The sequence below is a fragment of the Suillus fuscotomentosus genome (assembly GCF_016647785.1).
Source record: "Suillus fuscotomentosus strain FC203 chromosome Unknown F5891scaffold_57, whole genome shotgun sequence".
Classification (NCBI taxonomy): domain Eukaryota; kingdom Fungi; phylum Basidiomycota; class Agaricomycetes; order Boletales; family Suillaceae; genus Suillus; species Suillus fuscotomentosus.
The window spans coordinates 266054-278190 of record NW_024539569.1 but is presented as its reverse complement, the minus strand read 5'-3'; the positions used below and the strand labels follow the sequence as shown (position 1 = coordinate 278190).

Here is a 12137-nt window from a genome sequence, read left to right as displayed (position 1 = left end):
TGAGTGCATTTGTGAATTGATGTGATCGACAATCTGCTCTGATTTCTCGTCATGGTTCTCAATGACTGGAGTACTAAATTGTCAATCTATTTTTGGCTTATATAATTTTAGAATATATTATTAATAGAGTTAGTTTTTCGAGTTTAATCTTGTTTATACCAGTGTAATTGGGTGAATGTGCTCCATAGCAGATTTGCCCAATGGATTTCCCTGAAACTCATTTCCTTCGAATCTGGACCTTTACTGATGCCCTGTGCATCTTTAACCTTGTCATTAAACTTTGGCAATCCTCATTGCCACCTTGACAGTCCTTATTGTCAAGCTGGCGATCCTCATCGTCACCCTGGCAGTCCTTACTGTCGTAGTGGCAGTCCTTATTGCCAATTCGGCAGCTCTCGCTGCCACCTCCTTTAGCGGAGTTTGGTGTGCTATACCTGGTGGGACAAATTGTAAAGGAGCTCTTCGCCTCTTCTCACTCGAGCCATTCGTCTCACTAGGTGCGTTGTTTTGTCTAAGTCCTTTTCTCTTCTCACTCAAGCCATTCATTGCACTAGGGACTCATTTTGCGCACCCACCCTTTTATTCCCTCCCATCATCTTTTGTATGGCGTTATTTTTTAGGTTACCATCTGTTTGTACCTGAATTCACTCTGGGGGCCCCTTGCCCGCGCAACAGGGTCCTTGTTTTGCTGGCTAGTACCTCACTGTCTGCGTTTAAACAAGACCCAAGTGAGGCCAATTAGAAGCCCTTAAGTCAACTTAGCTGTAACTATTCAAGCCGGGCCGAGCCGTAATTACACAAGCTGTAACCACTTGTCAACTCAGCTATTTTTAGCTCGGGCCGCGGCTAGAACCGGCAACACTAGTATGGTACAGTACACTTGCTCATAATGTATAGTGACAGGAGCCACCTTTCTCTATACACTATGAAAAATATACAGGATGGAATAGTTCCCACGGTCACAGCATCATTGCATGTATTCAACGAGTTGTCGGTATCTAGTCTACTTCATGTTCCAGAACGTGTCTTCAACATCAGGGTGAGTAACAACTCGGGGCTGCTTGCTCAAAAGAGCATTTGGGTGAGAATTGACTTGTTGCTCAAATTGTTGACGATCCTTTAGTTTTCGAGATAGAGTTGCCTGTGTAAATTCAAGTGCATCCTGTGGCTTCATCTTGAAGTACTGAACCACATGCTCTTGTGGTAAGTCTGGATGAGCATCAATGTATCGAAAGATGGCAATCCAGTCCTTTAGTGTAAGATTTTGACAGTGTATAGTTTTAGGAGGTTTTAGGTGCAGTGGCATCTTTCCCATGAGATGTCATTGGCTTCCGAGGCTTGTATGGGCCAGGCTTAGGACGTGGCTGATGTTTTTTGGTGCTACACACCATTGAGTCAGTACTAGATGTTCATTAATGAAAAATTTTCATGCTACTTGCAGGATCTCCGACCACCCCGGGCCTTAGTAAACCAGGTGTCATACTGTATATTGAACCATCAAACACTATACATTATACATTATACAATTTTCTGGCCATTTCCCCGCATACCACAATGGGAGCCACCCAAACCCAATACAATATGAAAAATATGCATTATTACCATATACATTATGAGCAAGTCTACTGTACAACACACCTCTCATGAATGATCTCGGTGCTGTCACATCAATCATGTGAACAAAGATGGTCAAGGGCAAAGGCGAGGCCTCAGGAAAGGAAAAGAGCAACAATATTGTTATTGACTCGAACTTGTTATTAACCGGCTAATAACTGATGTTAATAACCGATGTTAGTAACATCTGTATTTCTCACCGAGCCCTACTACTCACCCACGGGTTACCCATACCACCTGCGTGTTGGGTCGTGGGTTGACCCGTACCCGCGATGCTCTTACCCGCGCGGGTACAGGTAGGCCTCTAAAATTTTTGGTACCCGCGGGTTGGGTGCGGGTATGACCCGGGTCGACCCGTGTCACGCCCTAGCAAGTACACCGCCAACCGAAAAAGCATAGAATCTATGCCCAAAAACAGGGTTATAGAACTTATATTGGTCTGATCTCGACACAACAAATCTCGTCACGTACATTATATATAATTATATAATACATATTTGTTGGACCCATAGGTTGATATAATGTCAATGATGCGGGATCATAACAGCGATGCTTGTGGGGTGTAAATTCATCGGCTGGTTTTGGGTGCACATTATGTACTGAGACCGAGTACCGGAACTATCCTAGTTGACAAACATAGATCGTATACTGAGACCTAGGCATTGGTAATATACTGGTTGACCAGTGTACAAGCTATACATTTCTGGCATATGCACGACACTGGAACATATATAGAGTATATACTTATTGATATGCTGAATGAGTACTGCCTGATTTTTTTTCGCACTGATATTGCACCATTGGGGATCACGGAGAGCACAATAATGGGATTATGGAAAGCACGACAACTGTATTATTCATGTATCAAATGACTACTAGTAAGCTCAAGTATTAAAATGAAGGATGGGGTTGGAGGGGGTGGTGAAAACAAATGAAAGTATAACTCTTTGGAATTACAAAATGAGTCCAGTCTGAATAGCGGTCTGCCAGCGTGGGTTGGTCTTCGAAATTAGCTTTGAGACCTTCTTGCCACCAGGAAACTCGGCGAGATCAGCTTGAAAGATCTCGATGAGCAACCTAACGAAAAATCAGTCTGTATAATGGCACTGGCTAATGAATACATACTTCTGCAACTCCTTATCCTGCTCGGTGACGATTGGGGAGGATTCAACGGATATCTTGCGCATAATCGAAAGTGAGTGGTAGACGAAGTTCCAGAACTTAGTTGTACTGTTGTACTGCACTGCCATGCCTTCTGCAAGTCCGAATCCAGAGTCAAGCGGGTTGTTGAGAAAGACCGCGCTGTTTGCACCGCTGCTCACATTTGACTCCTCATCCTCTCCATTGGCATCCTGCTGCATTCCACTTTCGTCCGCAAACTGTTCGACATTCACGTCAGCGTCCCTCCTGGCACTGGGCGCGTGATTGGTATTGACTTGAGTTTCTGTGGGGGCTTGACTTGGATTGACATCAGTCTCAGGCACATCATCAAAATCACCCTCGAATATGTCTCTCTCAAGCTGTTTGACATCAATATCAAGCTCACGTGCGACTTTGTCCCATAAATCCTGCTTGAGCGATGGAATAAGGTAAGGGGAAAATAAATCCTTGATGGAAGCAGTTTTATAATTGCTGACACCGATGAGAAAAATCCGCAGGAGATGCCGCTGTCCTCATACTAATTAATATTGATATTAAGCTACAGATAGTAAGACTTACGAGCAGTGCAATCCTGTTCCAATGAGTAGAATCAACCTCCATGCCAGACCCGCTATGCGCAAGTGACCTGGTCACATCAGCAATGCTTGTGCGTTTGACAATCGATGTAGTGAGCTGCGCAGTAATCATACCATGATTGAAGTTGTGTCAACAAATAGAGCGAGACTTACGTTGGTTTTGATGGAACTACGAATATTTGTGAGTAGCTTTGTGACCGCCTTGCCCAGTTGAGATCTGAGCTCAACGTCCTTGAGAAGTCCAGGGGGAATTTTGAAGATGTCCCTATTCTTGCCGATAAAGTCCTGAAATTTGTTAGCTTTCATTCAGAATAGTGAATGCAAAGCCCGACCATTATATGAGACTGCGTGTCAGTGACATACGCTGTGAGATTTGGCGAGAGTATACAAGCAAACAAGTGGTTGTAAAGTCCATTCTGTGAGTCCAGTTTAGCATATGACCATGCAGAAAGCAAAGTACTGTGTTGTTACCTCGAAGTCCTTTGATTCCAGCGCATCCTTTAATTCCTGCAATCTCCTGGCCTTGTTTCCCTGACAAAGTTTGACGAGGGTGATCTTCAAGTCTATGAGCATATAGAAAATGTCACCAGACTGCATTGAGTGAGCCAACATGATAAATGAATAATTCAATGAGAACTTAGTACATTGATGAAAGTCATAATGTCTTCCTCCAGAACATCATTTTCTTCACAAGCCTTCTTCGCATGCATTTTCAAGTGTTTCGCACGTTGAGGCGTGAGCTTGGTGGGATCACCATGGTTGGGAGGTCCACTGTCCCTGCATCGATGAATTCCTGCGCTGATTGGCTCGTCAAGTGATGACGTTGGGCTGGAGGGCGGTTGGACTCCAAGTTCAGGTATATCTAGGGCCTCGCCGCTGGTGGAGGTAGAACTTTGGGGGCATGAAATGTCTGCGAAGTGCGCCATTAAATTGAACAATAACTTGTATCAGAAGACTTACTTCTATGTCCTCTTGGATCAGGCGTGATACTTCTATTCCTTACAGATCCTGCCTGTGAAGTTCCTGTGTTCGACCGTGGCCTCAATGACTGGGCTCCCTGTGAAGGTAACCCCGAATTTTGGCCACCACTGGAGGACACGCGCAGACGATATCCGTGTTGAAACATTGCCACAAGCACCGAAGTTGCTCACCATGAGTGGCTGCTTGCCAAGGTTTGTCCCGAGGCACTCCGAGCCGGGTGACTGAATTGAACACGTTGTCGGCAATAGGGATTTGAACCTTATTTGATTGTTGTTCGAGTGTTGACGAAAATTTGGGGACTCTTGATGTGTTCTGGGCAGAAGTAAAAATCATGCGGCATTGTTGTATTTGTGTTGGTATATGTAAGGTGTCTGCAATTCTGCGGAAGTACATAGAAATTGGACCATCCAATGATGCCACCACACCAAGGATGGTTAACCCCAAACGTTGGAGGAAAAATTTCAAAGACAAACACTCGAACGTTGGAGGAAAAATTTCAAGGACAAACACTCGAACGTTGAAGGAAAAACTTCAAAGACAAACACACGAATTTGTCCAAGAAGATGCATTTCATGTGAGCGGTCTAATACTGTCTTCTGAACTGGTCTTGATGTGATGGATGTGGGGCTTGAGGGTTCCATATGTGCGGTGTCATCACTGGCAAAAAAGGTTGCAAGGGTGGCTGCCCCAGGTGAGATAATTGTCGTAGATAATCTGAATGGAGGGGCGGGGGATGGTGGTACTGTGGCTGAGGGATGGAAGCCAAAGGAGAATGTACAGGCGGTAGTTACTGTGATGGTACCATGATGGGAGGCGAATGTAACGAAGGGAGAGGTCTAGATGGACTGAACGTGGGAGATGATTGCCACGTCAGTACCATTGGGGGAGGGTGCAACAGGTGATGGGAAGGGAGAACTCTAGACGAAGGAATAGGAGATTGTTGCCACTGTAATGGTGCCATTGAGGGCAGGTGCATCGAAGGCATGGGTGCCGATGATGATGATACATGGGAAGATCCGCTGGCGACTGGCGCCATGGGGGGTATTGGGAGCTGGGAACTTGAAGATGCAACTGACTGTGTGATCGCGGGGCGTCGTGGATTTGTGCGTGGATGAGGTGCCTTCTCCTTTGCTTTCTGTGTTGGCTTTGCCTTGCTTGCTGCCTTTGCTGCTGGGCGGTCAAACACTGCAGGAACTCTAGCCACACCATTGGGCGGTGCGCTCGCAGATGCAGCACCGGGTGTTTCACCTGCTTTCCTCGCTGCTTTCTTCTCCCGGATTTGATGAGCTGCTGCAAGATAAACATCTGCCACATTAGTGACCCTCAATGGTGTCTCATGGAGAGACTGAGGGATTACAGATCGAATCTGGGCGTAATTGTGAATTGAATATGCGTTGAGAAGGTAAAACGGTGAGGGTTGGTGCTGAATGACAGGCCTTGTACACGCAGTCTCGGTTCGTTCTTGAAGGACACAGCATTGACTAACATCCGTGCACTGTGCTTTGACGCAGTCATGCTGGATATTTACGATACAAATAATGTCCTAGATTCATCGTGTACATATGATAAGGACTCTGAATTGGAGAGAAGTTCAAACTTACTTGTGGGCTAACGACAATCTCATGGTCTGTGAGCTCAAGAGTGGGGAGGTGAAGTGAGGGATGTAAAGTAGGTCTGAAAGTAAATTTCTGAATGGCGACATGCTGCACATCCCGGCAAAGATTTGATATCAGAATCTTGCAAACACGTCCAATTCCTGAGGAAGACGTCGAGGAGTCATTAAATATAACGTGTCCACCTAAGGATGCCTTCTCGCCATTGCTAATGACTAAAGAGATTCCATGACGGTATTGAACAGTGGCAGGTTGCAGAAGATCGAGCGCCTTTGCGCAGCGTGTTGCTGTCCATGATACAGGCTTTTCTACAACAAACTGTCCACCTGCAGCGGCGACTTTCTTGAGTTGACCAGTTCCTTTTGAGTGACAGAAGTTACAATTGAACTGATATCGAAGGAGCACGCTACCTGTTATAGGAGATGTTTCCATATGAATTCCCAAAAGCCGCGCTTGTTCTGGATGCTCATCAACGTAGCTTAACACCTTGTCACCTGCCCGAACCCACTTTTTACTGGCAGTATCAAACCAGTAGCCACCCGTAGCAATGTGCTTGATAATATCTTGTCTCGCGAAGGTTCTGCACGTATCTTGACTTGGTCCTTGTCGATTGCTGTGGATACATGCAAGCCGGAAAACATGATTAAAAGACTCGTATCATTCAGTGGAAAAGAGAATTGCAGGTCCGAAGCGTCGGATGTACGCAGGAAGATGAACCAAGAAATGAAACTTCAGTTTCGAGACAAGGATACTAGGTGCACATTGAGCCGTAACGTTGAGGAAATCTTCGATGGTCCGGGAAAGCTTGGCCTGTGAGTTGATCAGCATTGGAACAGCATCGGCAGCTCGTCATCATACCAAGTATATTTCTGTATCATCTATCTTGGTGTGCCAAATATGCACAACGAGCTCGCCAATAGTTGTCCACCCATCAAGTACCGTTCTCGGCAACAGATCTTGAATGAGAAATGGCATTACCTGAGCTAAACTCTTGAAATGTTTCCCGATGAGACTACCTTTGTAGTGGCAAATGTAATCAGCGTTGAGACATGGAGAGTCAAGTCCATCCTTCGCAATCGAGTCGAGTCGTGTTTGAAAAAGATCCAAAAGCTTCGCCTTTTCGAGAAGATACATGGTCTGACCCCAAAAATACTTTACAACCCCCAATAGCACTGTGTGGAGTATTTCCGTTGGCATGTCTTGATGAACATTGAATCCTGACAAAGATCAGTGTGCATACAGCAACACGAATTCAATACTCACCCTCCACGCTGAGTAAAGGATTTATTGCATTATTGAGTGTGCTCCCTCGTAAGAGATCTTCGAGTTCCTTGTTTAAAATCGCCTTGACGTCGCTCTCCTGTTTTGGCTGGACACCAGCCACCCGTTTGCACAGTTTCTTTCCCATCTCAACAACTGCCTCAAGAATGTAGCCTGTCGTAGTATCTTTTATACCTGTTGAAGAGACGGATTTCTTGATTTTCTCAGAAGCGCCTGAATTGAGTGCAGTAACGAATTGAGCGCGAATCTCAGCTGCTGTTCCAGCAGGAGTACGAAGTTGTCCTGGCTACAGTTGAGAGTCAATATTGCGAGGGGTAGGGCAGGAACATCTCACATACCACAAAAATGCTGTTGTAGCCCTCATCCAACTCCTTATACTCCTTTGTTCCACCAACTTCGCATGTCCGACAAAAGTAGTTACAATGTAAGCCTGCGTGACTACACTCCTCAGCATGCATAGGGTTGTCGCCACCGAGAAAGAGACCATATGGATCCAGCATGACTTCTTCATTGTCTTTGCAGTCCCAAGCGAAGATCCCAGATTCTGCAGCCTTCCTATGATCGCAGGTCATATTGTACTGTAGTAAATATTACTGTATCATGTACCCAATTGAGTCTTGCATGGCGCTCATCATCTCCATGGGAGCTGCATGAGGAGAGGACGTGATGAAACGAATACAAAATTCTTTCTCCAGCATTTCGTGAGGGAGATTCACATTTGACATATATATCGCGTGGTGCTTGTTCCACTGTTTGGAGATATTCCCTGACACGTCATCCATAAAAATAATGAGAGGGACAGTATATACCATACGACCTCAAGATTTTGCGCACAACGGATTCGGTTTGAGTTTGGCGTATTTCTTCGATGACTCTGTCAGCCCGCACACAAGTTCATTGACATCAAGAGATATCTCTCTGAATGACCTCCTAAAGTTAGATGTTGGAATGATTTCTTGTTTGTCGCTGATAATGAACCCTTCCTATGTGTATTATCAGCAAGGTTAGTTAAGACACATAGACGATGGGATTACCTCCGTTCATTGTACAGCACGCCCTAGCGCATATAACAGCTTGTCTGCTGTATCACTCGTTGACTCAGATGCATATGATGCAAAAAAAAAATGTTCGGGAATAAAATAATCTCCCGAGCTATCCTGCAAGAGCTCCTTGACGAAGTATATCTCCCCATTGACTTTAGCTGCCGGGGGCGAAGGGAGCTCGAATAACATCTTCTCCCCATTGAACACCTGGGACATTCCTCTTCCTCCATCTTCCGGGTAATCCTGCATCGCAAAACGAGTCAGAGGGTTGGCATAGTCCTCAATAGAAAATTAGAAGTCAGTATGAGAGATGCGCACAAGCATGCAAGATTCCACATACCTTTGCAATTGCTTTCCCGACGTCGTTGAAATAGAATATGTTCCCCGAACGAGCAGTGACCTTTTCTGTCGGATTTCCAGCAAGTGTTTGGATAGTCTCTTGGAAGCGGTTCAAGGCATACAGTGAGGGAACATCACGAGCACCGAGTTCCTTTGCCCAAGATAAAATTGCCTTCTTCTGCGCCTCAGAAAACGGAAGCCTTGGAGAACTGAATAGTAGCGCAGTGATGAAATGCTTAAATGAGATGTCAGCGTAAGGAATACAAGACAGCTGTCGACATACAGCTTTTGACGGCCATGGGTACATTGGATGGTCAGGTGATACTGGACTGTTGAGATTAACATGACTCTTGGTGGTTAACGGACATTCATCTGATAATTGAAATAAGTCTCGTTCAAAGTCATGAAGTAGTGCATTACCTTCAAGTTCAATGCCAAAATTTGATTCCGTCTCATCATTGAAGCCAACCTCTTCGGTCATGGGTGCGAGTGGCATAGAAAAAAGAGATTCACCAGAAGTGAGAGCACACTGCAGTTCGTCAAATAAATCCCTCATTTCATTGAGTTCTGAGTTGTAGAAACGGCTGCTTGATATTGCGTTCCAGAGTTCAGAGATGGGTATGCCTGGTTCCGAGTCTGAACCAATTGGTACATCGTGGTCCAGTGTGGGAGTACCAGGGTCGTCTATATTGATGTCCATACCACTTGAGATGGTAAATTCCATGTTGTCGTTGTTGTCCTTACTGCCGGCACACGAAAGGTTATGAAGGTGGTTCTGCTTTGGAGGACGGACTTTTGAAGGCAGTGGATTGTTGGCACGACATTTGTGTGTCGCCAGTTGTAGAATGTTTCTGGACATGTTTGATATGCATTGTACGCAAAGATCCATCAGTGTGCGTCGGACAGACATTGCACACAACTTCAGATGCACGACTGAAACTCAAAGACTACATCATGTGTCAGCACATCACATTAATATCGAGCATGAAACATACTTTTACCGTCGACAAGCTTCAGCGATGCCAGACTCATGCTGATGCGCTTTTCGAGTGATTGTAGCACAATGAAAGACTTGGTGCTTTGGAGGCAGCAAAAATCACGTGATCCAACCTCTGCATCAATGGTGAGGGAGGACAAGAAAAATGTTATGCCCGCACCTCCCAGCCGTGAGGTGTGCGTGTAAATAGATTCAGAATGTGTCCTGTAAAGTAGCAGATGATATGTAGAAGGGAATAGAGAACCCGCTCCTGAATATATAGACCTTATAGGGGGCAAAGATAAGGTGGAGTAGCGAAGGGAGTGAGTGATATGTAGAAGGGAATATGATAAAGAACCCGCTCCTGAGTAGAGAGATGTGGGTGGCGAAGGTAGGATGGATGGATAGGAAGTGCCAGATTATATGTAGAAGGGAATATGATAAAGAACCCGCTCCTGAGTAGAGAGATGTGGGCGGCGAAGGTAGGATGGATGGATAGGAAGTGCCAGATTATATGTAGAAGGGAATATGATAAAGAACCCGCTCCTGAGTAGAGAGATGTGGGCGGCGAAGGTAGGATGGATGGATAGGAAGTGCCAGATTATATGTAGAAGGGAATATAATAAAGAACCCGCTCCTGAGTAGAGAGATGTGGGCGGCGAAGGTAGGATGGATGGATAGGAAGGGAATATGATAAAGAACCAGCTCTTGAGTAGGGATATGTGCGCAGTAAAGATAGTAAGTAAGTAGCAGATGATATGTAGAAGGGAATATGATAAAGAACCTGGTCCTGAGTATTAAGTGTTCACGTTGGGGCGGATGGATGGAGAAGAGCGGGTGACGCTCCTGAGGCCTGAGTGCTGCGCTGAGGGGTGGCAAAGTAATAGTAGGGTGGTAATGGCGAAGAAAATGCTTCTTGATAGTCCGTGGATAGAGGAAATGCCACACCATGCATGAGATAGACCAAGAGTGAAGAGAAAGACAGGTAGCAGAGGAGCAGATGCATACGATATGCGGAAGGGAAATTCAAGACAGCTCCGAGTCCTTCATAAGCACTGAGATGAGGGGATGTATTACTGACTTGAGTCTGGGTGCGAGTAGACTTTCCGACACCAGAGTCAACGCCAGCGCAGGACGCAGTGTGCAGGCCAGCTGTGAAATTTTGCAAGCAGAGTGATGATCTTGGCAAGCGGAGTGATGACCAATAAGGGGTTTGTTGAAAACATGTGACTCGTATTATTCTTCCAAATTTCTTCCAAGTTCAATGCCAAGCACAATGCGACCAATGTCAAGCACCAGGGCACTCGAACCTCACGAATTTTCAACTTCCACCTTCTGTCCAGGAATTCTGCGAGCCGAATCAGAAGATGTACTCTTGCAACCTTTCTCAGTCTCAGTATGGTTTTCCGGTGCGGTTCCTCGACACCTCGCTCACTCAAACATTGTATGTCGCCCAATATTTCTACATATAACCACTACTTATATCAATGGGTATTTAGCCCATTAAAATCAGTGTATCCCTGAACGAAGAGTATCAATTATTCACAGTACCTGTGATTGAGATAGCATCTAAGCGCTCCAGGGAACCTTCTAACAATGTAAGTAATTTAAGTTGATTTTTTGCGCCATGGCTGACCTTGATGCATATGAAGTCCGTAGCTTCCAGTCAATATGAACCCTTCTCCGCATCTGATGGCGACACGTCCATTCCATTCCTCCCCTTACCGTCGACATTCAATCATATGGACTCCGACCACTGGGCAGAACTCTCCAGCACTATACAGTCGTGGCTCGTGACGTTAGCGGATACAGTGACGCCTGAATGGACTTGGGGTCGTGATGCATTCTGGTATGCATTCGTCGCTGCCAATCCCGACTTCCCCAATGGCAAGTGGGCTTTCTGGAATCCCAGTATCCCCCTTGAGGGTCAATTCATCGAGGAGTGGGTGGGGGGTGACATCAATTTGGCTGCCGAAGATGCTGATGAGCTCGCTACCCCTTTGATGCATGATGACACCCTGGACTTCATATGGACAGAGTTCTCCAAACACATTGCGCTCTTTTACCCTTGTCCTTTGATTTCTGTTACATAGTTAGTTTTACTGCATGGAATGGGCATGTTGTATCATTGCGTATCTGTATATATTATCATGCCAATCTGCAATACAATTTCGTTTTATGTTCTGTTCTATTTGTGATTTGAACGCGAAGTGTGCAATTCAACGCATGCTGAGTACTCGGTGAGTGTTGATGACGTGCTATACTTATTGTGCTGTATGGTAGTACTACTTGCCATATGTATATCCTATATCTTTCATTGTAGGTTGTACCAAAACAAAGGTGTCATTATAGATCCTATACTTGCCGCGTGCCTCTCCTGTACTTTGGGTATATAGATCCTATACCTTGGTTCGTGTGCCACCGGTTTGTTGGTATTGTTGCTGTGCCGATACTTCGCTCCCAGTACGGAAATAGAGCTATTTCACATGCTCATTCAGTGCGCGTCCAGGCTCTGGTCAATATTCTGAACTAGACCTCTTATGGTGACTGGATG

The 12137-nt window shown here is 45.5% G+C and overlaps 3 protein-coding genes across 3 annotated transcripts; 1 reads left to right on the top strand and 2 right to left on the bottom strand.

Annotated features, from left to right (window-relative positions):
- Window positions 1-1015: 1015 nt before the first annotated feature.
- On the bottom strand, window positions 1016-1285 carry F5891DRAFT_936341 (uncharacterized protein; the record flags this gene model as incomplete). The annotated part of the gene is made up of 1 exon (XM_041374057.1): window positions 1016-1285. A coding segment is annotated over one exon (270 nt), but the record flags the coding sequence as incomplete, so codon positions are not given.
- A 1282-nt stretch (window positions 1286-2567) lies between these two features.
- On the bottom strand, window positions 2568-9466 carry F5891DRAFT_983635 (uncharacterized protein; the record flags this gene model as incomplete). The annotated part of the gene is made up of 23 exons (XM_041377346.1): window positions 2568-2691; window positions 2740-3281; window positions 3334-3447; window positions 3504-3635; window positions 3822-3941; window positions 3995-4260; window positions 4354-4438; window positions 4502-4643; window positions 5408-5697; window positions 5818-5874; window positions 5933-6303; window positions 6453-6557; window positions 6706-6754; window positions 6803-7161; window positions 7208-7511; window positions 7564-7780; window positions 7820-7991; window positions 8035-8099; window positions 8153-8208; window positions 8275-8547; window positions 8609-8842; window positions 8891-8979; window positions 9028-9466. The coding sequence occupies 23 exons, from the start codon at window positions 9464-9466 to the stop codon at window positions 2568-2570; spliced, it is 4605 nt and encodes a 1534-aa protein (XP_041221867.1).
- A 1426-nt stretch (window positions 9467-10892) lies between these two features.
- F5891DRAFT_931935 (uncharacterized protein) lies at window positions 10893-11532 on the top strand (the record flags this gene model as incomplete). The annotated part of the gene is made up of 3 exons (XM_041373975.1): window positions 10893-11027; window positions 11083-11194; window positions 11243-11532. Coding segments are annotated over 3 exons (537 nt in total), but the record flags the coding sequence as incomplete, so codon positions are not given.
- Between the last annotated feature and the right edge of the window lie 605 nt (window positions 11533-12137).